The following is a 26,825-nucleotide window of genomic DNA, read 5'->3' as shown; positions in this document are numbered from 1 at the left end:
TAGAGCGAAATTTCCCAAAGGACCTAAGTCTTCACCTAAGTCATTGGATGGTTGGGTAAATTTGCAAGACTATGGAAGGAAATGGATCAAGGGTTGAGTCTAAGACAAAGCCAAGTGGAAGAGAAGGTGAATTGAGCCTAGAAGAGAAATTTCGCTCCTGACCCTTCCAAAGGGTCCAGAGCGAATTTCTCCATAAGGCAATTCTACCTTGCCCAAACCTATGAACTAATCCTTGTCCCATGCATTTTTGAGAGCAAAGCACTTGTTTTGATAAGGAAAGCGTGGAGATGAAGTCAATTTGAGCCTAAAACTTGAATTTCGCTCCTGATCCTTCCAAAGGTTCCAAAGCGAAATTCTTGGGAGACCTTATTTCCTCACTAAAACTTTGAAATAAACACCACTTGGAGAGCAAGTTGACTTGAGGGAGATAGAAGAAGGTTTGAGAAGTTAGATTCAAGGCAAAGAAAGGAGAAAGGAGGTGTGAAATGAGCTCAAAGACAAATTTCGTTCCTGACCCTTCTAAAGGGTCCAGAGGGAAATTTCCCATAACTCCTATTTGCTCCTTGTTATGACCAAGATTTTTGACTTCTAAGGCATGGTTGGGAAGGCTTTGATGCGTACTTGCCTTTGAAAGGTAGTTTGAGGCAAAAGGAAATGCAAAAATGAGCCTAAATGTGAATTTCGCTCCTGACCCTTCCAAAGGGTCCAAAGCGAAATCCTCAACTTGACTCTCTATTTTGCCTAATGCATTAAAAAGACCTTGTTTTGAGTTAAATAGATGGCAAATTGACTTGATTATGGTGATAAGAGATTGGATAAGTCAAGTTTGAGGTGAGTTTTGAGGAAAAGAAGTGTGAAATCAACCTGAAGGAAGAATTTCGCTCCTGACCCTTCCAAAGGGTCTAGAGCAAAATTTCCCATAAGCACTATTTTCTTCCTTGATTAAACCAAAATCTTAATTCCTTGGACATGGTTGAGAGTGGAGTGATATATTCTTGCCTTAAGAAGTGATTGAAAGTGAAGGAAATGAAAGATTTTGACCTAAAGCATGAATTTCGCTCCCGACCCTTCCAAAGGGTCTAGAGCGAAATTCCCAAAACCTCCTTTTTCTCCCATTTTTGTGTCAGGCCTAACATTGACCAGGGTTGATTGAACTTAAAGGGACCCCTAGGCATCCATTTGACAAAGTTGTGATCTCAAAATATGAAGAGTTTGTCCAAAAATGTGAATTTTGCTCTTGACCCTTCCAAAGGGTCCAGAGCAAAATTCTTTAGAACATCTAATTTGCTCATATTTGAGATCTAGATTTGGTTTCCTAAGGCATTGGTGGAGAGAAGATTATTATATACTTGCCTTGAGAAGCAATTTGGAGCAAGGGATGAAATTGAGTCTTAATCATGAATTTCGCTCTTGACCCTTCTAAAGGGTCCAGAGCGAAATCCTTTGAAATCCCTATTTTCACCATGTTTGAGTTGGGCAAAGGGCTAGTTGTGAGATCATAATGGCAAGAGGATTGAAGGGTTAAGTTCAAGATTGTGAAATGATGAAAATGTGAGGTAAATTGAACAAAATAGCAAAAATCGCTCCTGACCCTTCCAAAGGGTCTAGAGTGAATTTTCATAGGATGATCCTCCTTGTTTCAAATTTGGACCAATTTTGTGCCTTGGAGCCGTAGTTAGAATGTTATCATGCCTTGGAAGCAACTGAAGATTGAGGAAATGGGAGATTTGAGTCTAAAAAGAAAAAATCGCTCCTGACCCTTCCAAAGGGTCCAAAGCGAAATTCCTATAGGGCCTGTCCTTGGAGAGGATCTTGAGCGAATTTCATTCTAATGCCTTCTTGTTGATGATTTTGGGTAAGAAATGCCATGTTAGGACAAATATATCATGTATACTTAATCATCTTTTGGTTTGTTTTGTAGATGGAGGAGGATTAGGCCAGGACAAGGGCGACCTATTCCAGTCCCATCATCATCAAGGGCACTTCAAATGCGTGAGAGAGGACTCAAAGTACTTCCAAGTTGAAGGCCTTCAAGTGTTCAAGGAATTGCACATAATGGACCAAGCTATCCTCAAGGACCTCATTCTATCACATGAAGAAATCACAAGATGGCAGAAAAGAAGAAATTGCTTGACCGTGAAGAAGCCTCATCAAGCACAGGAGAGCCAAGGAGAGGCACGTCATCCATCAAGAACATCAAAGACAGAGGAGGATCAACCAAGACACAAACGTCAAACAAGGTGGCATCCCAGTCACCGTTCCTCTAGCCGGATAGGTCCACATCAACATGTCCAGATTCAATGTACCTGACTCACTGGTGAGGGCACAAACTTCGAGGCACCTACCCGTGACATCTATTGGTCCTCATTCATGGAATGCAATTTTCTCATTGGCTAAAGGAGTTTGTTATAACAAACCCTAATTAGGGTTTCTATCTTGTAATCCTAACCATTCATTCTAAATCAATTAGAGCCATTGAAATGTAAGGAGCTCTCTATATAAAGCTTTGGCTCTTCATTTGTAAAGGTTAATAGTTAGTTCATAGAGGTTAGAATAGCTAATGATTAATAGCAAATAGAATAGCAATTAGGGTAGATTAGGAGAAGGCAAGAAATTGTTGCCTTAATTGCAAATGAACTCCATTTTCATTGAAGTTATGGAAGTGTGTTGTTTCTTTGCAATATGCATGGTCTCTTGTTGAGTCTTCATTTTAGATGGTAAATAATTAGATTGAAGGAAGGAAGTTATTGAATGCACTTGCGTGGAATCCACCTAATCCAAACCACTAGCCTCTTACTGATTGTAAGTGCGCCTTGCGTGGTCAACTGGCATAGAATAAGCTTAATCTTGAGTCATTGCGCGTCTATTGTTCATGCATTAACTTGAATGGTGATCAGTATCTGATGGTGTACGATTTGAATATTTTCGAAGCATCCCTTAGAAGATCGCACTGAGTGGGTGTCGGATTGTTCAACCTGATGGTGAGACCCAGCCCAATAGGACTCCACCTAATCATTCATCCATCTTCTCGCATTCTAGGTCTTAGATTAGATTCTCCAAACCTTGTATCTTTTGCTATTTCTTTATCTTCCAGCCAGTAGATAGGATTCAAGTTCCTGCAAATCAGACGCTCAAACATTTGAATGTAAGTCCCCTTGTGATTCCAACAAAATCACATCACACCACAAGAGCTTATCCACACGTAGAGACCCTACATACCAGAACCTTGGAGTTGCCTCGATTGATCCCTAGGTGAAATCTTCAGCATTTGAGGAAACTTTGTTCAAGAGAGGATAAGATAACTTGGTATTTTATTCTGTGTTCGCATGTGCATAAAAGACATATCAACAAATGGCAGGTTAAAGATTGATAAAATCACATACTCCATGGCTGACATAGACTTCGTCAACACGCTGCAAGCAAAGGTGTTGCGTTTTGAGACTTATTAGGTAGAATGGTTCGGGCAGTTGAGAGTTGTGGACAACCATCGAGAGGGCATCCAGTTCAAAATGCATAATCCTCCTATTCCTCCTAGTAATGAATTGTTCCCTATGTGCATAAAGTTCAGAGAATATGTTCGGGTAGAGCGCACAACAAACTTGGATATTTGGAAAGATCATTTGGATGGAGAAATTGACTTTTTGGAGAAAAAGTCAACCTTAGGATCATAAAAGTCAGTTTTCCATAAATAGTTATTTCTTCCCACCACTAAAGTGCTTTTGCAACTTTTGAGCTCCGTGCAGGTGCACTTTTTGGGGGGGGGGGTAGTTTTATGATAGGTAGTTATTAGTTAGTTGGTTGTTGGTAAGGGGATATTTTTCTTATTAAATAGGTATGGGCAGCCACCTCTTAGAGGATGAATCTGGGCCACTCGTATGATTAAATTTGTGCCATTCATCCAATTTTGGAAACCTATATAAAGGGATTGGAGTTCCCTTGTTTTTGTAAGAAGTTCTAGAATTGTTGCTGAAACTCTGTCAAAATTTATACAAAATTAATGGAAGTTAAAGCTGTTATAATTTTATGTGAGTGCATGGTCTCCTTCTTCACCATTTGATTTTATGCTATGTATTTTGTTTTCAGATAGTATGTTTAGGTTAATATTTGATAGAAGTCTTCAAGTTCATACCATTAAGGACTGGCTGATTGCCATTCCCCCTTTATGGTTAGTCTGAACTCATATATATGCTTAGTTCGGTTATTAAATGTTGAATGAATGGATTTAAAAGCTCTGTATTCATGTTTAATAGCTTGAAAATCTAGTTTCCCTTGAAAATTGCATCAGATTTTACATAGTTGTGCTGTATTAGCTGTCAAAGTTAGATCTGGTTTTTCAAAGGTTTCCGTGTATTCACTTGAATATGCTGATTTAGATAAATTAGTTAGTTTCTTTCTGTGTGGGAGAAAAAGTGACACTAAGCAAACATGCCCTAATCTCACTTTCAACCACACACTTGTGGAATACGAAAGAGCCTAGAGGTATCACACAATTGGCTACTTCTTCTTGTGGAAGAGAGAGCCACGGGCTACCTATTAGGATTTCTATTTCTTTGTTGTAATTGAAAGATAAAATAATGCAAGTTCAATCCCTAACCCCAAAGTGCAAGTATGAACTAATAACAAGATTGTAGAATTGAACTTAAACAATGGAAAGCGGAAAGCTGTAAACACAAGGACAAGACAAGAATGTAAATGCGTGCCCGGTGTTAAAATCTGAGTGAAAATGTTCGGGACGGGGGCGCGGGCGCCACTGTCCTGATTCTGCCCCTGAAACTGCTCCGAAAACTGCTGTTTTTGCACTCTGGAAAAGCTGTCAAAAATGCTGAAAATGCTGTCAGAAGGACCAGGGCGCCCAGCGCCCCTGTCCCAGGGACCAGGGCGCCCCACGCCCCTGTCCTGGTCTTTTGCTCTGAGATTTGGTGTGAAGTTCGGTCTCCGTCTGCTTCTTCCGGATCTGTAACTTGCGGCGTCGTCCAAATTCCGAAACCTGCACTTATATCTGAAAAGGTGTGGTGGGCGGCTATATAGGGTTTTGCCTTAGTCAAACCCCCGCTTCGGTGATTTCCACCTCCACGAATAGCCAAGTTGTATTGTAAAATGTATTGTGTGTGCAGACCTAGTGTGTGTGCAAGGTCTTTAAATGCAAGAAAGCAAACTAGAGCAACCTAGAAAGTAAACCCTAATTGCTTGTAAATGATAATGTAAATGCTCTAAATCAAGATGCAAAGTGATCTAAAGCATGAATAAAGGATATATTGAAGCTTATGCAAAGACATGAAAACAACATGAAATCATACCCAACCCTCAAGGGAGGAGTACAAGCCAATCTTCAGTCGGTAATCTCCTATTGTTCTTCAATGTCTTCCAAGCCCTAAATGAATGAAATTGATGAATGCTTGATGGATGGATGTTGAATGTTATTGAAGTCTTCAAAGATCTGCTCTTTTGCTGCATAGAAGGTCCTCGAAAGCCCAAAATTCTGATCCTTTCAAATGAAGAAAGAGAGCTCTTATATATGAAACCCTAGGTCTTAATTTCAACTTTTGGCCGACCTAGAGATTGAATATCCCGCCAATTTCTTGGGGTTAAGCTTTATTTTATGATTGGATCGCGCTCCTAAAATTTCGGGAAAAATGTCCGGGACCATGTGCACTCCGGGCGCCATGGTCCTCTCCGGGCGCCATGGTCCCGACAACTTTTCACCAAATTTTCAGGGCCGTCGGATATGATGATTTTAGAGAGAATCCCGAAGTTACAGCTGATTTCGAGATGTTTTGACCCCCGAAATCAAGCCCCCAAGTTCAAAATAGGACCTAATTAGGGTTTTTGATTAAATGATGTATTGGAAGAATAAAATGAAAGGGGCACACTTTAATGAAAGGGCCCAACTTTATGATGTGGGAGATGATGAAATAGAACCTTAGACCTAATTAATTTGACTAATTAAGTGCTAAAGGGGAAATGTAATGCAAAATGCAAAATGCGCCAAGGCGGGTGCTAAACTAGGTGTGAAATTGTACCACCCTAGCAAGTGCGTACAATTTACGACGCTACACTTTCTTCCTCTATCTCCCCTTTTTTTCTCTTTTTGATCTGAAAGTTGAAGCCATAAACAGCATCATGACAAAGAATAATTTGATGAAGATAAGACTGTAGAGTCTTAGGGAACTTGTAAAACCAAAGCTGATTTTATCTAACCACATAAGTCCCCTTTGTGTTTCCAGCAAAACACACTAAATCACTGAGCTATCCCGCAGTCATGAACTGACATTTGGAACTTTGAGGTTGTCCCCTTTGATCACTTAAAACATCATTAGGGATTCCTTACGCAAGAGAGGATAGGATACTCAACAACATTCTATTCTGCATTGACCGGATGGAGTTGGTAATCCAACTTTAGCCACATGAACAGGGCCCTCAGATTAAATTTTTTTTTAAATGTAATTTTAAAATGAATCTTTAATTTTTGATTTTAGTCTTCAAAAGTCTTCCCAAATATTACATTTTTAGAAACTACTCCCAATTTTATTAGTTTCAATGTATTATCTAAATTTTAATAAAGAATATTAAATAAGGCTGCCAATCAACAATGTGTCAATTTTCAACTCTATTCTTCAAAGCTTTATTTGTTCCTTTATGTCAAGTATAAAGATCATCAATGATCAACTAAACTTCTCATCAATTCAGACAATATCCAATGCTGAATCAACAGGGGAAACTTACAACGCTCGACTCTGAACTCCATGCAACTTTCCGATCTGTCAATGCTTCATTAAAAACCAGACTATCAACACTCCAGCAAAACTGGAATATGAAATATCAAACAGTCCTAAACATTTACAGGGTGCCAAAAATATTGATGTTTCTAAGTGGAACTACATCTCACTTTGTAATTAATCATCTCCATATTGTATTAAATAGATATCTCCCTAAAAAATTTCTCCTAAGATTCCATTTCTTAAGAAATGATTTGGCAGATCAAAATGGGACGGAAGGCCAGAAAGACTCATTCCTGTCACTGTTTTATTTTTTCTATTTTATCACAGCTTATTCTCACAATGTTATGGTAATATGGTCTATGAAAAACTCAGAACGAGATTGAGTCTTACCTTATGGCTTATGCATGACTTGTAGAACATTAATGTACTGTGGCAGCTAGGGCAGATTTTTATAAAGTATTTAAAGTAATTTTTTTGGTAATTATTGCTTTCTGATCCCAATGGAATGGTTTTCTGGTGCAGACAGAGGTTAGGTATCTGATGGACTTATTTCAGTTTGTCTTAGAAGATGAATTGGAAACCTTAAAGAGGTAGGTGACAGTTTTAGTCAATTGCAGTCGACATGAAACATTACTTTTGATAAATATTCTCATCTCCTTGTTTCAATGTGGTGTTCTTTTTATTGCAAATTGCTATGAGTGGATTATTAATAGGGTGAGTTCTTGTGAGGCTTCATCTTTATTCGTTTATGAAGAATATAAACCTAATATAAAAGTAACTCTGAAGAAAAAAGGAAAATATGGGGATGACAGAATGTTGAATTTGGGGCATCAGCACAAATATTAAATTGACCTGTCATTTGTAATATTCTTGTCAAAATTTCCAACTCATATAGCTAATATATTCTGCAAATTAAGCAAGCAATGTGCTTTAGAGTCAAAATTAAACATGTTAGTTAATAACTTAATCCAAATGAATTATAAAGTTTATGATTATTACCTTAAATGAATTTATATGTCAATGATCAAATCCACCAAAATGAGGATCTGTTAGTCGCTCATGTAATGTTTCTATTTGTTGTCATTTTTTATAAAATATTTGTTAAATGGTCTGTGACAATTACAATTACTTGGAAATATTAGGTTTTCACGGTCCATTACAATTGTGCCTGAAGCTTTTGGATAAAAAGCACACACTTTTATCCAAAAGCTTCAAACTTAATTACAGTCACAATTACTTTTTTATTCCTTTTTGGTTGCAAACTGTAGAAAATATTTCTAAAATTATTCTCACTATATAATGTGGTGGACCCTACTGAATCCATTTTCCTGCCTTGTATATCTGCCTGCTTGTCTGTTTCATGCTTTTATGATCAATTAATAATGAACAGGTAATATAATATCATGAATTGAAACTATATAACGATGAGAAAATTGGAAATGCTGAAACAGGGTATAAGATTGCATATGAGGTAAAAATGTGTAAAATAAGAAATTTACACTCTCTTCTCTCAGGTAAGAGATGTGACTTATCCCCTGCATTTCTACTAATTTACAGTCTCTTCTCTCAGGTAAGAGATGTGACTTATCCCCTGCATTTCTACTTCTTACTCATTTCTCTCAGATAAAATCCTTCGAGGTAAATATTAACTTCTAAAGATGCGTTGAATGACCCTTTTTTCCTCTGTTTTTTTGTCATAATTGCCACTGGCAATTTTTCTGGTGAGTTTCCCAAGTTTGGGGAAACTCTTTTACTGTTGTGAAATTCATCAAACCTAGTAAGTTCGTGAACCAAGTATTGTAGAACATGTTGACTCTTTTTGTTGTAAAGGTGACTGGAGTGGGGCTGTTTATTGCACGAGTAGGTGAATTCAGATTCAAGTGAGGCAGGATGAGATCAGTCGACTTGTCAACAATGTTGGTCTAAGTTGCTGGAAATGCCCAAATGATCCAAGTATGAATATCACCATGGGTAGAAAAACATTACAGTCACCGGCTATTGCAGAAAATATGAAACCCAATTAATATGGGTATATGTCTATTGAGTATCCTTTCCTTAGAGTAGACTTGGGGTTCCATTCAAGATAATTGCACCTACAAGTGAAGGTGAAATGAGTATTTATAGCCTCAATATGGAGAGAATGCTATGCAAAAGTGAGAATGTTATTGCAACCAATTCTGATTCATCCAAGTCTACCTTCTCTTAGAAGCTCTTAAATATGCCCCTAGCAATCATTGGCTTATTCCAATGATAGAATTTTTGTGAATAGTATTTCAAGATGAAAGATTGATACCCTCATTATTTACTAGAAACCATAATCTAATACATTTTACTAGCTTACTCTCTTGTTGACTAGTAACCATAGGACTATTAGAATTCCTCATTCCTAATCTGTGTTGTAATTCAATAGTGACATATTAATTTACAGTATTAGGTGGTGTATTATTATAGAGGATACAGTAAAATTTTGAGAGGATGCTGTCTGGTTAAGATTTGTTGTTATAGCACTTACTTCACAATCTTGGGCAGTAGCACTTGCTTCACAATTTTGGGCAGTAGCTTTGTAGAAAGAAAAAAGAAAGAAAGAAAGTATATTAATGTCGATAACTGGCCAACCAGATCAATGAGAGTTGAAAGTACATTAAGTTACAATATAAAAATTTTAGGGATAAAGAACCCGAGGGTTTGAAAGGAAACTAATTACTGGACCAGTAGAATAGAATAAACATAACTAGAGTGGGTGAAACCCCTTGCCATATGTTCTGAGTATTAGTCAGGTGAGAGGACCCCTTGATGAAACTAGGAGTTGATGCATGGAGATCTGCACTGTCACATGTTTGTGGCTATGCTGATGGCAAAAGAACTGTTGACATAATCATCCACCATTAGGAGAGGGCCAATGCAAGATTTCATAATATCCATGGCTAAGGAAGCTGAATTGAAAAGTCCTTTTAAGAAGTATGCTACTTCTCATATAACCACTCTTAACACCCAGCAACAATGAACCAGCAATGCAATGCAAACAGATGTGTACATCCACATATTCCTTACTAGCCTGCAATGCAAACAGATATGTCAAGAAATTGAAAGGAAATTGCGAGTAATTTCTAGGAGTTCTGGCTTAATATTCTTTTAATAAGCTCTGTGGAGGGTACGGTTGGACAAAAGTGGCTGTGGTTGGTGGGTTCAAGTAGAGACTCCTTAGGGACACCTACACATTCCTTACTAGCCTCTAATGCAAATAGATCTGTCAAGAAATTGAAAACAAATTGTGAATAATTGCTAGGAGTTCTGACTTTCTTTTAATAAGCTCTTTGGAGGGGCTGGCTGGTTAAAAGTGGCTATTGTCAGTGGGTAATCTACCATTTGTTTATTCTGGAAAGTCACTAGAACTAATGGTGTGGGTTTTGATGTTGTGTATTTTATCAGAATAAACTGTTTGGCTTGTCTTTTGCTATTATCATGTTGCTAGATGATTTGTGACTGGATTGTATTAGATCATATGCCCCTTTTTAGTGACCTCTAATGGAATGCAACAATTAAAATGCCACTTGTATGAGGAAACATCGTAAGAAGAACTGCTTTTATTTGTTCCTTGATATAATCTAAAGTGCCTAATACTGAAAAGAGGAAGAAAAATCATCTATTTGTTCATTGTTTGTATAAAATTCACAGATGTTGGGAATATTACATCAGTCCCATATCTTTAGGTTTGTTAGTGTGCCTTTAGGATGCACATAATAGTCATTTGTTAGTTTGTTTTAGTTTGTGAGTACCTGTGAGTATTTGTTATGGTTTGTTAGGAATTGTTTATCCCATGAATAAGAGTTTTTATAGGAATTCTCCCATAATATAGGAGATGAAACTCTTATAAATCTTCAGTACCTTGTTGGATGAAACATGAGAGGAAATATAATATTATTGGTGTGTAAAATTTCCTCCAAATTTCTCTGATGGTATCAGAGTGGGCATCCCTTTGCAATACTTATCCATTGAACTGCTGGTGTGCCAAAGCTTAACATATGAAGTATGTGGTCATAATGCCGTGGTTTGGTAAGGGTAAAATAGAGTTTGTCATTGTAAAGTTGTGCTAATTGGAAAATTGGAATTCATCTTAAGTGCAGTGTCCAGTCCCACCAATCAAGATTACTGTGTTGGCTTAGTTTAATCTACCTCAAGAGCAATGCCTAGTCCCATTAATCAAGGTGAAGATGTATGCTCCATACGTTCAGCAAATGTTTTTCTTCGAACATGTTTAGAGGCAGCATGAAGAGAAAGGTTGTTTGTACGACTGCTTATTCGCCTTGTGCAGCTGTTTTTGCTGTTACGAGACTTGGCAAACTCATTCTACGTGACATTAACAGTGTGTGCATTGACACAGTAGAGTAAAGCTTCTCAATGGCCTCACCAACACCATTCAGGAAATCAACAAGAAGAGTGAAGGATAAGACAGTCTTGTAAAATGTATGTAGTGCCTAATCCAAAAGTGTTCATTAAAGTTTCTCATTGTTATTGATGATGTCGATAATCAAGATCAACTAAATGCTCTATTGCTAAGGGAGAATGTGTTGGGAGAAGGAAGTTTTGTTATTCTCGCATCTCAAGATAAGACAAATCTTAAACTTTCAGGAATTTCAATGCATTATGAAATGGAGCCTTTGGCTAAGGAACATGTTGGAGAGCTTGTCTGTAGACTAGACTTCAATCATGATTAAACGATTTTGGAATCGGAGAATGTGGTGGAAACACTTGTGACAAAGTTTGGTAGCTTACTATTATATCTCGAGCTTTTCATCAACTTCAAGATTTATTTTGAGGGCTCTTGCAGTTTCAACCTGGAATTAGGTAACAGTGTAAAGTACATAGATCACATCACGAGCCACATTGATCTAAAGTACATAGATCGACAGAACAGTCATGTACATGGGTAAACATCTGACCTAAACGCCAGCATTAATAGAGGAATATCATTAATAAATCTCTGGCCAAAGGTCAACAAGAACATAAATTGACATAGATAAACCTCTGACCAAAATAGGCCAACAATATATGGGTTAAATACTGATAAACCACTGGCCATATAGGCCGACTGTAACAGAATGAAACATAGATAAATGTCTAGCCAAATAGGCCAACAATATAAGGTTTTAACATTGATAAACCACTGGCCATATAGGATGATTATAACAGAATGAAACATAGATAAAGCTCTAGCCAAATATGCTAACAATATAAGGGTTTAATGTTGATTAACCATTGGCCATATAGGCCGACTATAACAGAATTTAACATAGATAAATCTCTGGCCCAAATAGGCCAACGATATCAGTAAAAGCTTTTAAGTACAAGACTAAAACAATACCCTTACAATTGCAGAGTGTTGATGTGTTTTTATGCACTATGCAACACAAAATAAAATACCAAAGGCACTCTATCCTCTCTTGATCAGAATCTCCTCGGATGCTAAATTATGTGATCAACCGAGATGACTCCAAGGTTTCTATTGTTAGGTCTTGACGTGTAGATAGCTCAATGGTTGATTTGATTGCTGGTATTCCAAGGGGGACTTATGTTGAACCTGAATGTTTGAATGCTGTTGGAATGTGGAAATTCATATAACTTAAAAAAGATAAAAAGGGATAAAGGGTTGAGAAAGTTAATCTAATCCTAAAAATGCAGGAAACCATGAATGACTTAGTGAAATTCAACTAGACTTTGCTTTGCCATGCAAAACAGCAACTCCACAAAGTCTAGTGCAATCTTCTAAGGAGAGCAAAATGTTGTTCAAATTACTACTAGCGACATAAACACCATCAATGCGATGCATATCAACGAATGAGTAGCAATCGAAGTTAAGCTCATGAAGGGAGTTCAGTTGACTACACAAGATACTTCACAATCAGCAAAATACTAGTAGTGTGAACATAAGAATTTCACCATTAGTCATCCACAATAGCTTCCATCCATCTAATCAACATGAAAATAAATGAGAAGTAGAGATCATGCAAATGTCGAATCAGCACATGAAATTCACCATATCTTCAATGAAAATAATATGCTTCTTGCAACAAAGTCTTGGCAACAATCTCCTTTTATCCTACTCTACTTTAGCTATATGCTAATCAGCTACCTGCTAACTATTGACTATTCACTATCAACCTTTACAAATGAAGAAACTGAGCTTTATATAGATAGCTCTTTACAATGAGTGTCCAAGATCAGATCCACATCAATGGCCAAGATTGAAAGATAAAAACCCTAATTAGGGTTTGTTACATCCATTACATTGCATTTAATGCTTGACCAATGATAAATTTACAAAAATAGGACATGTCCTTCCTTGACTGATTGACCAATGAATGAGGAGGGTAGGTACATTGACCTTTGTGCCTGCATGTGGTAGTTGTCATCCTCGTTTGATAAGTTGGGTGCATTGTATCTAGACACCTTGAATTGGAATGAAGTGATTGGGTAGGTGATGACTAGGCGCCACCTCAGCCACTTGATCCTTGTAACTCATCACAAGTGTGTACTCTTTCATGATGTTGATCTTGATTTTGCAATGATGAATCTTCATTTTTCGTTTGCAGTGTTGATGAATCTTGGAGTGTTGCAATGTCTTGGACTTTCCTCTATGTGCTGAAGTCTTGAATGGTATGATCTATGTGAACACTTGTATCTCTGATGTTTGTTCCTCCATTCTGTGATGATGATCCTATCCGCCTCCTTGGATGCCTAGGGCTTTGATGCTCTTGTTGATTCAGCCTTGATGTATGTTGATCCTCACCCTAGTGATGTTACCTTGCATTATTCTTCAATAGACCACGACTTCACCTTCACTTGAAATGAGACAAGATGCTGGTGAAATCAGAATGTTTCTCCCTTCCTCCTTGGTTAGACTGATTTCCCTAGTGTGCTTGAGCAATCCTTCATGACATTGATGTAATGACGAAATCAGGCTAATTTCCTCCATATTTCTGTGTGTGATCTTGATGTTGTAAGTGAGCTGATGAGCCTTCACCTTTCCTTTTCACCTGCTTTGCCAACTTCAACCTGAAAAGAGCACGGATACAATCAAGAACAATGTATATAAAGTACTTCTTACTATCCTAAATCTTGCCTTCAAACCATTACTCAGATCAAGAAATGACTGATTTTACTGGGAAATGATGTTCTCAGTTCTGATCCATATCTGATTTTACTGATATCATGTTTGATTTGTTATGTTTAAGGTCTGAGACATGTCTGATTTTCATTGATCTGCTCTTAGGCGTGGATTTAAGGGGTCATAGGAAATGATTCCAAAGATAGTTGGGTTTTTCACCACCAACTGGAAATGACAGTCAGTAGGTCGTGTATTTCAGAGGTCACTGGAAGTGACCTTCAATTGACATTGGGCTTTTGATAGGGCACTAGAAGTGCACTGTAGCAAGTCGAAGATTTCACTATCAACTGGCAGTGGCAGGTTGGAGATTTCACTATCAACTGGCAGTGGCAGTTCGGGGTTTTCAAGCCTAACTGGAAGTGGTAGGTCGGGGATTTCAAGCCCAACTGGAAGTGAGCATAAGGTCGTGGTTTTTGGGTGCAAGTGGAAGTAACATCTTCCTCCTTCAAAACAGTTAGTGTTCCACTTCATTGAGCATTAATCTCAACAAAAACGAAGGCCATGTTTATCCTAGCCGAGCCTTGATGGTCAAGTGTCAGTGGTCCAAGACAGGTTGGGGTTGTAGGTACTCACTGGAAGTGGATGTGAAGGCAGGTCGGGGTTTTGAGGGGGCACTGTAAGTGCTTGTTCGTTGTTTTGACCCTCAAGTGGAAGTGAGAACTTCCATCCTTTGTCATCTACATCCTTCATCTTCTTTGATCGCTTGTTTGATCATTCCTCGAAATTGCTCTCTCGTTTACACCTTAAGCCAAACTTTTCAAGGCCAAGTGGAAGTGTTCTTGGCATTGTTTACGTGTTTTTTATGACTACGTTGAACACAAAATAAAGTTACCAACGGTCACCTTACTCTCTTGATCAAAGTGCTTTTGTATGCTAAGATTGCAGGAAGATCAGACAATCGACTCCAAGGTTCCTATGTGCAACGGACGTGACGTAGTTGGCCGATGTGATATATTGGTAATCCAAGAGGCCTTACGTACTTACAAAGAAGATTAGACAATTTTGCAACTTACTTTGAATTGACTCGCGAATGATTTATCAACGAAGGGTTTGTTTTTCAGGATTATTTGATTTAAAATATGCGGAAAGTAAATAGGGAAGGGTTTAGAAAGCTGGGCTAACTTAATCTAAAGCTAAGAGCAAGGAGACATGGATTGCTCAAGCAAGACCAAACCACACTCTGCTTCGCCACTAGGAGACAACTACATGGAGGTAGTGTAATCTTCAAAGGTTGTGCGAAATATTTTCAAACCACCAATGAACACCATCAACGAACAATGTCCACTCGATGATCGAAGTTAAGTTTCCACGTTGAAAAAGCTCAGACTAACCTTGCACAGTTGATAACAATCAGCTACCAACCAAAGGTATGAGTGAGGGTCTACACAATTGACAATCTCATCAAATCCCGTTCGTCTAACAACTTTAAAGAAAATCTAATCAAAGTGAAGAGAGTGAGACCATGCAAGTTATAAAACAGCACAAGAATACACCAACAAATCGAACAATGTATTAAGTAAACTGCTTCAAAACTTATAGCAACAATCTCAGATTAATCTCTCCTCTCTTACAAATGAGGGGGGTCACCCTATATATAGGCCTCAAACCACGAGGACAGATAACCCTAATTAGGGTTTTCCCCCTAAAAGATTCCCCACACATGATGCAACAAGGTGGGAATCTACAATAAATTCCCATGAAACCCATATACAATTAATTCAAACATGCTCAAAATGACATCCATTCGTGCATTAAATGCACCACTTACATCAAGTTCACCCAACATACAATGAATATTCCCCATGTAAAAAAACGTTCATGTAGACATAAATGCCCATTATTCTCCCATGCGACGGCAACATGCAAAAGGAATCTGTCATAAAATCATAAGTATGGCAGCTGCATGCAAAGATTCTTCATAAATTCAACATGCATTGACCGGGCCGCCGCTTAGTCAAAATATTCAACAATAAGTGTGCCACCGCCTCTTGGTCAAAAGATTCTCATCAAAAAATGGACGACCGTTGTCTCGCTCATTAATGACATAAGTGATGAAAATGATGGCCTCCAATTCTCCTATGGAGACACTTGGCACACTTTCAATCTTGAACTCCATCAAGGTAATCTTCTCTTCGCACTTGGAGAAAAGGTTCTCCCACTCTACCATTATTTCTTGCGTTTTCTTCATTGTGTTGGAAAATGAAGAAACATTCTCAAAATGCTCCTTGGAAAATGACCCTACGAAGAAGAATTCTTGCAACTGGGCTCTCAGGAAGTTCACTGTTACTCCACCCTCATTCAATTTCTTCGCGAATAATGCCTCAATCATGTGGATAATTTCCTCCTGTACCCTTTTGATTGAGTCTTTTAAAGTTAAAGACTCCATGTTGAACCTTTCAAAGATATCCTTTTTGGAGCAAACAACGTAGAACCATCATGGAAGATCATAAATCTCATTCTCCCGAATCACTTTCCCATCAATTAGCGTTTGCTTTGGAACTTTCATTAGGGCTCCGAGTCACGGAATGGTCAGGTCCTGATAAATGTGAACATCCTCCCATAGACCATACACCACTTCTAGCCTGTTTAGAAGGGCAACAAATCTGGAGTGAAGACAAGTCAAGTCTTCAATGAATTTTCTAGCTGCAGCGAAGACGTCTTCCACCCATTCCCTGGAATACTGGGCAATTTCCTTGATTGTTTTAGTGTATTCAATGACCTCTTTAGGAAGAGAGGGAGGAGGAACAAAAGACGGATTTGCCTTTATAAGAGGATGTTTGAAACTTTTAATATACTCACACAAGGCCCTATTTTCACTTTCAGCCTCCTACATTTTTCTTTCATTTTCTGCATCTTTTCTTTCCTAGCCAAGGAAGATCCTTTGAAGTCTTCCACAACCTGTGTCGTTGAAGCGCACCCCAAATCAATTTCCCTGATCACATAATCACTTGGCACAATTTCATTTCTGTCCTTATCTGCTGTAGGCTCAGCTAAATGTAGAGTCCTGGATCCAGACTCATCTTTCGTGATTCTGGAAAATTTCCGGGCAACTTTCTTCTCTGCTGGCTGATCCATTCTTTTCAAGAGTTCTTCCAATTCTCGTGCTGGATCAATTTCCTTTTTTGGTTTCTTCCTCAGTCTACCTCTCTCAGCCAATCAGGAGCGGAAACTGATTGATCCTGAATCTCCTTCTGTACATGCTCCTATGAAGTATCCTCCATTTCTTCAAGGATCATCTCTATGAAACTATCCTGATGTGGCTCCTTCAGGATGAGAGGAAAGTTCTTGCCTTTGCATCCTTGGCTGATTTGGCTTGTGTGAAGCGCTGATATTGAGAACATCTTGTGCTAGAGTGCTGTTAGAAAGATTGCCTTGTGTTGGATTTGTTGGATTTTCTTGGGCAAACATTTCCACCTCCCATACATTGGAAGAGCTAGCCGATGATTGAAGCCCTTCCATTCTTGCCTTTTTCTACGGTGGCTCTTCTTGCTAGACTTCCTGCTAAATCTCTTGCTAGACTTCTTTCTTCCTTGTTGTTCTTGGCCTTTTTGGAGCACTCCTTTCTTTACTAGGCTTAGCTTCTTTCTGTCGAACTTCTCCTTCCTCAACTTGAGTTTGTGAAGATCCTTCAATGGCTTCACTATGGGAATCTAGACTTCCCATCAACTGGTAACTTAGGTGAACATTTCCCTCTTTCAACTTCCTGAGATGCCGTTCAACTCAATGTCTGGTGAATTTCAGAGCGGGTCTGGCCAGAATGTCTAGATCATCAATTTCGGGCTTTGACCAATCGGGAAGCTGAATGGGCCGATCCTTCACCTTTTCAAATTCTGGCTACATTAAGTCCGAATCCTCTTTGACCTGATTTGACACTTGCATTATTTCACTTATCCTAATTGTGTCAAGGGGTAGCCTGGAAAACATTTTTTTTTGACCTCAAAGTCATCCTTGGCACCTGCCCAATAATCTTCTAGGTGAAACTTGTGCACAAATTTTAATCCAACAACCTTCCTGATTTTATGATATGGATCATAATGAGGTTTGGAGGTGTTAAATGCCAAGCGGTAGAATGCCAGTTCCTCTGTTGCTTTCTCAGTTGCTGGCAGGTTCGGGCATACTTCTACATAATCACCGAGAACAACTGGGAATTCAATAGACAACTTTCTTTTCTTCTTTTGAATTTGGTCGTAGGTCGTCAATTGCCTCATAAGCTCCAGTAGCACCAGTTTATCGGATGGATACCTCGGTAATTTATATGGCTGATACGAGAATACTTGCGTCCCGATATAAGTGAACTTTGGAAATTGTAGGAATGTAGCCCCAAATTTCTGTACCAAAGCCCTGGCTTCTGATGACACTCTCTTGTGAAGTTCATTCTGCATAAATCTAGTCAGGTACATAGCAAAAGTGTTATTTGCCAGTTTGATAGAATTAGTGTTGTAGAGGTGTAGCTGAGGATAACATTCATGAACTTTCAGCTGTGCTGGTCCACAACCCATGACCTCTATTCCCTGCAAACCATCGAAGCCACTCATCCTTGCAAGTGAATAAATCACGTAAGAACTCATATAGAAGGATTGGGTCTTCTTCTTCTTCAAATCTTTCAGCTATTCATGCACATAATGGCTGATTAACTTGGCCCAGTCCACTATTCCATTGGCATTCATGACTTCGCCAATGTAGAAAAACATCCATGATTCAAAATTTACAGCATGTGGACACCCCATTATTTTGCTTAACATCATTATCAAATCCACATACTCCTGCTTGAATTCAAAAATGGTGAGCATCTTAGGCATTTTGGAGATGTGAGGCCTAGGCTTCTGCAGCCAGCTCTTGTTGATGATTTCCGTACATCTGTTAGGACCTGCATTGTATACTGCCTTGGCTCCATTCATAGTCCTGTAGGTCATAGAATGATGTGAAGGAATCCCAAAGGTTTCGCCAATAGCCTTCGGAGTCAAGTTGGCCAAAATTTTGCCGCTTGCTGTTAAAATAGCTCCTCTCCGGGTTGTAGTGTTTCACACATTCCAGGATCAATTCCGAACATTGAATATAAGGAGGAAAACCTGCTGCCGCAACAATTCCGCCTTTGACAATCCTGGCAGTGGTAGGTGATGGATTATGTCCGGCTGTCCTGTTGGTGTCTGTTTTATCATCTACCAAACATTAGAATAGGATGCCCGAAGGCATGCTATCCTCTCCTGAAAAATCAGTACTGATTCCAAGGTCTATATGTGCGAACAAGCGACTTTAGTGGAATAGCTTCTTGGGTAGTTGTTGATGTGTCTTTTGTACACAACCAAACACAGAACAAAATACCTAAAGGTACCTTATCCTCTCTTGAGCAAAGTTTCGCGACTGCTGAAGATCTCGTTGAAGGATTAGTCGAGGCAACTCCAAGGTTCTTGTATGTAGGTTCTCTACTCATGGATAAGCTCTTTGTGGTATGATGTGATTTTGCTGGAATCACAAGGGGACTTACACTTGACGACCTAAACGTCTAGTTTGCTGGAATCACAGGATTTCACTAGCTTGGATTTTTTGAAAAAAAGGAAAAAGGATGAGGGCGAGGGAGGGATCTAATTCTAATACTAAGAATGTAGGAGCAATGAATGACCTTTGATGAAATTCTAACTAAGTCTTGTCTTGACATCCCAGGACCATCTCCACAAGGTTAGTGCGATCTTCGGAGGAAAGCTTTATGATGTTCAGATCATCACTACAGGCATAGACACCATCAGGCTGATGCATATCAGTGAAGAAGCGACAATTGAAGTTAAGCTTAAACTGAATGATTCCAGTTGACTACACAAGGCAAGTCTGCAATCAACAAACTGCTAGTAGTATGGATATACGAATTTCACCATCAATCAAACACATTTCTTCCACTCATCTAATAACATGAAATCAAATCTGAGAAGTATAGAGACCATGCAAATTGTTGAATCGACCCATAGATTTCACCATTTCTTCAATGAAGTTTACAAGTCTTTTACAACAACATCTTGGCAACAATCTCTGCCTTCTCTTTCTATTCTACTCTAATTGCTATTCTATCAATTGACTATTCACTATTAGCTAACTATTCACCTACTATCAACTATTGACTAACTATTAGCCTTTACAAATGAGGAGCTAGGGCATATAGTGCCCTCAATACAATTCAATGGCTTCGATCAATTTGAGATCAATGGCCGAGATTTTACAATGAAAACCCTAATTAGGGTTTGTTACAACAAACTCAATTCTGGCCAATGAAATAATTGCATTATTTGGACGTCTTCTCTGGAATATTCGACCAATGGAGAACCGAGGTAGGTACATCGAAGTTTGTGCCATCTCCCATGAGTCAGGTACATTGAATCTGGACATGCTGAGGTGGACCAATCCGACTGGAGGAGTGATGACTGGGATGCCACCTTGTCTGACACTTGTAACTTGGTAGATATTCAATTTGATGTTGCTGAGAAGCTAGCTTTAATTAACTCTTCTGAAACTGTCTGTTTCTTCAACGAACCCTTGCTTTAACTTCCTTTGTCTTCGATGTGCAGGATGGATGGTGTACCTTTCCTTCGAATGCTGGACTAGAAGAGGTCGTCCCTGATGATGCTAGACCGGAGAAGGCTGTCCTTGTTGATGCCGGACTAGAGGAGGTCGTCCTTGTTGATGCCGGACTGGAGAAGGTCGTCCTTGTCTTGGCTTGATCTTCTTTCATCTACAAAACAAATCAAAAGATGATTAAGGACACATAATAAATTTATTTCAACATAATATTTCACACCTTAAATCATCAACAAAAGATATTAAAATGAAGTTAGTTCAAGACTCTTTCCAGGGACAGGCCCTATAAGAATTTCGCCAAGCGAAATTAGCATTCTTGGCCAACTTAGACCTCTTTTCAACGTTACCTCACAACTAGCTCCTCGCCTGGCCCAAACAAGGTGAAAAATAGTAGTTTCAAAAGATTTCGCCCTGGACCCTCTGGAAGGGTCAGGAGCGAATTTTGCATTTTTGGAAAAATTTCATCATGTCTCTACTCCAAAATGTCTTCCAAGGCAAGCATACGCTATCCTTCTCCTCACCAAAGGCTAGGAATCTACAACCTGACCTTCCTCATGGGCAAACTAGGTGATTTTGGGAATTTCGCTCTGGACCCTCTGGAAGGGTCAGGAGCGAAATTCAAGTTTTAAGCTTGGTCCTTCATCTTCTTCACTTCATATGGACTCCCTCATATCGAATCCACTCCTCAACTTGGCAACATTGGTTTGATCTTCATAAGGCCCAAAAAGGAGAATTCGCTCAAAAACTTAGCCAGGAACAGGACCTATCTAGGATTTTGCTCTGGACCCTTTGGAAGGGTCAGGAGCGAAAATCCTTGCTTAGCTCAAAATCTACATTTTTGGTGGCCAAAATCCATTCAAAGGCAATCTTAAGGGCTTATCTTACCTAGGTCTAAGCTTGGCTTGGCACAAATTTTAGAGAAAATGATGGGTTTTAGGATTTTCGCTCTGGACCCTTTGGAAGGGTCAGGAGCGAAAATCTTGTTTTGGGCATAATTTCCATCATTTTTCAACACCAATTAACTTCAAAGGCAAGAACATGTCTCCTCGCACCCATCCAAGCCATGAAAACCTAACGTTTGACTAGACTTGCAAGGAAAATAGGTGTTTTAAAGATTTTCGCTCTGGACCCTTTGGAAGGGTCAGGAGCAAAAATCACTTTTTGGCTCAATTCCTTCAAGTATGATAATCATTGCCAAGTCAAAGTCATTCCTGAGGACCTCTCCCATCAAAACTCACCCTAGTCAGCACTTGGCTTGGCACAAAATTGGGAAAAAAGGTGATTTAGAGAAAATTCGCTCTGGACCCTTTGGAAGGGTCAAGAGCGAATTTCTTAATTTAGGCTTATTCCTCCATCATTTCAAGTTGAATTCACCTCAATAGGCTAGAAAACACTTCTCCTCTCACATCCAACCCCAGTTTGACATGATTTTGCAAGGCAAAATAGGAGTTTTTAGGATTTTCGCCCTGGACCCTCTGGAAGGGTCAAGAGTGATTTTCCTCCTCTAGCCTAGAATCATCACTTTTGGAGACAAACAACAACTCAAAGGCAATCTCAAGGGCATCTTCATCTTGATTTTACCTTATCCCACACTTGATCTAGCAAAAACTTGATAGCAAAAGGAGGTTTTCAGAAAATTCGCTCTGGACCCTTTGGAAGGGTCAAGAGCGAAATTCTCATTCTTGACCAAAAATCATCATTTTTTCAACTTGAAACTTCTTTGCAAGGTAGGATTTCATCTTTCATTGCCCTAGAAACAAGGTTTCATGTCCAAGAAAGGTCAAAAAGTAGGTTTATAAGGAATTTCACTCTGGACCCTTTGGAAGGGTCAGGAGCGAAATTTCCTTTCTTGGCTAGAATCCTTCATTTTCATAACTTCCAAACATTCTCAAAGGCTAAATCATGCTCATTCTTCTTCTCATCATGTCTTGGTCATCAAGATTTGGCTAAACAAGGAAAGAAATGCCTCTTAGAGAGATTTTCGCTTTGGACCCTTTGGAAGGGTCAGGAGCGAAAATCTTGACTTGGGCTAGATTCTTCATTTCTCCCTTTCAAAACGACCTCAAGAGGCAAAGACAAGTTATTTCTCTTCCATCCACGTCATAACAAATCAAAATTTGATCTTCTTCATTGCAAAAATAAGAGCTTTTAGGAATTTCGCTCTGGACCCTTTGGAAGGGTCAGGAGCGAAATTTCCCTTTTGGTCCAAAATCCTTCATTTCTCAACGCTTTCAAACACTTCAAAGGCAACAAGAATGTCCATCCTTCCTTCCAAGATACGCTGCAAATGAAAAATTAGTCAAACTTAGGAGGAAATGAGCTTTAAGAAGATTTTCGCTCTGGACCCTTTGGAAGGGTCAGGAGCGAAAATCTCAATCTAGGCTAGATTACTCACTTTTCAAACTCTAAACCACTTCAAGAAGCAAACTTAGATCATTTTCTATCTGAGGAAGAAGGTTTCAAGGTCAAACAAGGTAGCAAATGAAGTTTATGATGAATTTCGCTCTGGACCCTTTAGAAGGGTCAGGAGCGAAATTCTCCTTTAGGCCAAAATCTTGTTTTTCAAAATCAATCAAACTCCCTTTGAAGGCAAAAACATACCCATTCATCTCCCATCAAGCCAACGCCTAGCCAAAATAAGGAGGAAAACAAGAGTTATAAAGATTTTCGCTCTGGACCCTTTGGAAGGGTCAGGAGCGAAATTCCTAATCTTGGCCAAGATCCTGACTTCATTTTCACATTTCTTCATTCAAACAAGCGTTTTTTCCTTCATTCAAGCCTGGGAATGCGTTAGTTCTAGGTTTTGGTCAAAGTAGAATGTCCTATGGAGAATTTCGCTTTGGACCCTTTGGAAGGGTCAGGAGTGAAATTTGCTTTGGACCCTTTAAAAGGGTCAGGAGTGAAATTTGACATTTTGGACTCTTCGTCAGGATCATTTTATGTTCTTATACTTTAAGTTATATTCTATATATACTTTCAGGATGTTTGAGAGTGGTTTCGGACCTCCAGGAGTCATATTGCAAAATCTAGTTTTTGGAGGATTCTTCAGTTTTCCAAACTTAGTCAAATTTCAGGATCAGGACATTCCACACAGCCAAATTTCAGGATCAGGACATTCCACACAGCCAAATTTCAGGGCATTTGAAGATCAGGATGACATTTCAAACTTCATCACTCACCAACTTGACCTAGCTCGGACCTTCAAGAATGATACCCACTCACAAAGCAAGACACAATTAGCAACAAGAGCAAAACCAGGCCCTAAGGAAGACTCTCAAAGAAACCCTAACCTGAAGCACCTGCTGACTCCCCTGGCTCAAGCAAAGCCTACCATCCTATTGATCCCTTGGCGACACTCAAAATGCAAAGGCTAACAGACAAACCCTAAACACCTAGAAAACAAACCCTAGAAAGCAAAAAAGCAGGGGTCCCCATTTGCAATGAGGCGATGTGTGAATACTTCACAACAGTAGTGTATGCTGAAAATCTCAAGGGGGACTTAGATGGATTTAGCAATTTTAAGCTCTTCTATTTTTTTTTGATTTTCAGGGAATTTTGACTTTCAAAAGAAAAGGAAAAAGAGATAGGGTTAAGAAGGCTAATCTAATCCTACGAACTCTAGAGACGGTATCAATTGGGTGCTCTCGAGAAACCAAACCTTGCTTCGCCACACTAGGGACAACTACACAAAGCCGGTGCAATCTTCGATGGATTGTGCTTATGATTAAGATGTTGGGATGCACAGAGGATGGGCTCAGACTAACTTTGCACGGTAAAATGTAAATCATCCATTTACCAAAAGTATGAGTGGAGATGCACCATCAATTGACACATCAAAATCCTTCATTCAAATTAACAACAATGAAAGCAAATCTAGATTAATTTTAATTAAGTGTTGAGGAAATTGAATTCATGCAAATCATTCAAACAATAGGGATTACAAAGCAGCGCACATGCAATATATTATCTGGAAATGACCTTATGCAACAATACATCAAAAACCTCACACTCTCCAAATGAGAGGAGGCAACCTTATATAGTTTTTCAAAATAAATGAATGGCTGAGATGAAAAAGCGATCAAGGGCCAAGATTGAAAGTCTTAAACCCTAATTAGGGTTTCCCAAAACACCATCAGTTCGAGTGAATAAGAAAGTGACACATGGCACAGCTGCTAATCTTACTGGGGTGAGTGCCTACTTTCCTCCTTCGTAGATTCGATGTACCTCGACACAATGAGATTGACCTCCTCCATGGTGACCTCCATGGTGACAGTTGGCAAACTGCCAATCTGGAAGTCAATGTCCACATCATCGGTACAAGTGGCAAGGATGCTTTCCCACTCAACTGCTTGGGCAAGAAAACTTTCATCGATGAAGAGAAAGTTTGCGATCTTTGAAAGATCGCCCTTGTCAACCATCCTTGAATCCTTGAAGAAGCTTGATTGAATCCTGGCTCTCAGGTTCTCTGCCTGCAAGTGTTTCTCCCTTATACTTTCTTTCTTCCAAATCTTGGATGCTACACAGAAGACTTTGCTCAAAATCTCCTTGACACTCTCCTCTGTTTCAAAGCACTTGGTCTCGGATTTCTTCAAAACCTCAATCTGGGTAACCAAGTTGTAATACCAGGTGCTAAAGTCGTACCTATCTCCGGTCTGTATGATACCTACATCCACCAGACTTCTCTTGGACAAACCTCGGATAACCTTCAGATGGGGAAGTATTTCATCTTGAATCTCCTCCACGTCCTCCCAATTGGCGGCTAAATCCTGGATACGGTTGATAAGTGAAGAAGCCGACTCATGTGCTGACACTAAATTCTCTACCAGTATATCTACACGTGCCAAGGCATCTGAAATCCATTCCTTAGACTGTGTGAATGTTCCCTTCATATCCTCATAATCCTTCATCGATCCTTGTTGAAGAGGCTGTGGCGGAGTAATCGGGATTTCATGGTTGAGTGGTTTGGTAAGATAGAGAACATACTTTCTCCACTGCTGGTTCTCTTCTTCGACCTTCTTCCTCTTTTCTTTCTCCTGGGCCAGACTTGTCTTCAGAGCGTTGCAAGAGTCGTCAAAATACTGGACCTCTTGGTCTTGGGTGGGCTTGCCCAACTCTATGGTAGTGATCTCGTAGTCATCTGCAGCGACATTGTCTCTAGTCTTTCCTTCTTTGGGCACCGCTATTTGAACTGTCCTGAACCCTGCACTGTCTCTCTGAATTAGAGAAAACTTTCTGGCGGGCTTGGGCGGTTTAGTTATAGTGGGCTCATTCACCTTCTCCAGAAACGCTGCAGTGACCTCTTCGGAACAGGCCTCCTTGGGGACCTTGGCCTTTATTCTTTCCCTTAGCCAGTCCGGGATAGTTGACTGCTCTACAGTATTCCAGTCAAACTCATCATCTGCCTCTCTTGGGTTTGCCGGTATGCCATCCAAGAAGACTGTAGGCGCTTCAGCTTGCTCTCTGTCTGGACTTTGGACGACCTCTTCCACTACTTCCCTAACCGGATGAAAAGGCACTCTCACTTCATCATCAATCATGTAGATGTTCATCTCTTGCTCCCCAATTGCATTCTGATCTGGCACAATGGAAGCGACACTCAGGATGGAGTGGCCTTTGCTGGACTCCCTTCATTCACCTACAACTCTTTTCCCTATGACCTTTGTGGAGCTTCCAACCAACTCCTTCCTCTTTCGAGACCCAGCACTTTCTGGATTTCGGGCATCACTGACAGAGGTACAAGGATTGATGGACAGAGTATCATCTACTCCCATTAATTCGTAGGTCAAGGTCACATCTTTGGCCTTTAACTGCCTTGTCTTTTCAGACGTCCACCACCTCGAATACTCAACTACCGATCTCATGAGGTTTGCTAGATCTGACTTCTCCCCCTCTGTCCAATCTATTAAAACCAGGAGTTCATTTTTCATCTTTTCAAAGCCTGGCTGCTGAAGTTCTAGGCTTTCCTCCACTTGATCTGCAACTCTGAATACCTTTGTTGCTCTCACCATGCTCAAAGGAATTCTTGATCAGAATCTCTTCCTGATCTCGAAGCTATCGGCTGCATTAGCCCAGTAATCTTCTAGGTCCGGTCTGTGCTCAAATGTCGTTCCTTCGACCTTCTTTATCCTGTGGAATGGATCGAAATTTCTTCTTGCCTTGTATTGATAGAGGGGATACCAGGTTAGCTCCTTCTCAGCGGTCACAATAGCTTGTGATGACGGACATGTTTCCAACCCATTGCCAATTGTAAGTGAGGACGTTCCTGCCTTCTTTTGCTTATCCCTTTGAATCACTATATACTCCTCCAATTGTCTTACAACCTCGAGCAACACCACTCGGTTGGTAGGTTAAGCTGGAAGCTTGTATGGAGGTCCGGA

The 26,825-nt window shown here is 39.6% G+C and overlaps 1 protein-coding gene across 2 annotated transcripts in view; it reads left to right on the top strand.

Annotated features, from left to right (window-relative positions):
- Window positions 1-26,825, top strand: part of LOC131034997 (dehydrodolichyl diphosphate synthase 2) — a 106,608-nt gene that overhangs the window by 38,371 nt on the left and 41,412 nt on the right. For both annotated transcript variants that reach the window (XM_057966629.2, XM_057966628.2), the window contains one exon: window positions 7,242-7,309. In XM_057966629.2, coding sequence (XP_057822612.1) covers window positions 7,242-7,309 — 68 coding nt within the window. The remainder of the gene's footprint in view (window positions 1-7,241; window positions 7,310-26,825) is intronic.

This window comes from Cryptomeria japonica, chromosome 4 (genome assembly GCF_030272615.1).
Source record: "Cryptomeria japonica chromosome 4, Sugi_1.0, whole genome shotgun sequence".
Classification (NCBI taxonomy): Eukaryota; Viridiplantae; Streptophyta; class Pinopsida; order Cupressales; family Cupressaceae; genus Cryptomeria; species Cryptomeria japonica.
Note: the sequence above shows the minus strand (reverse complement) of the source record. Positions and strands in the feature narration are given on the sequence as shown.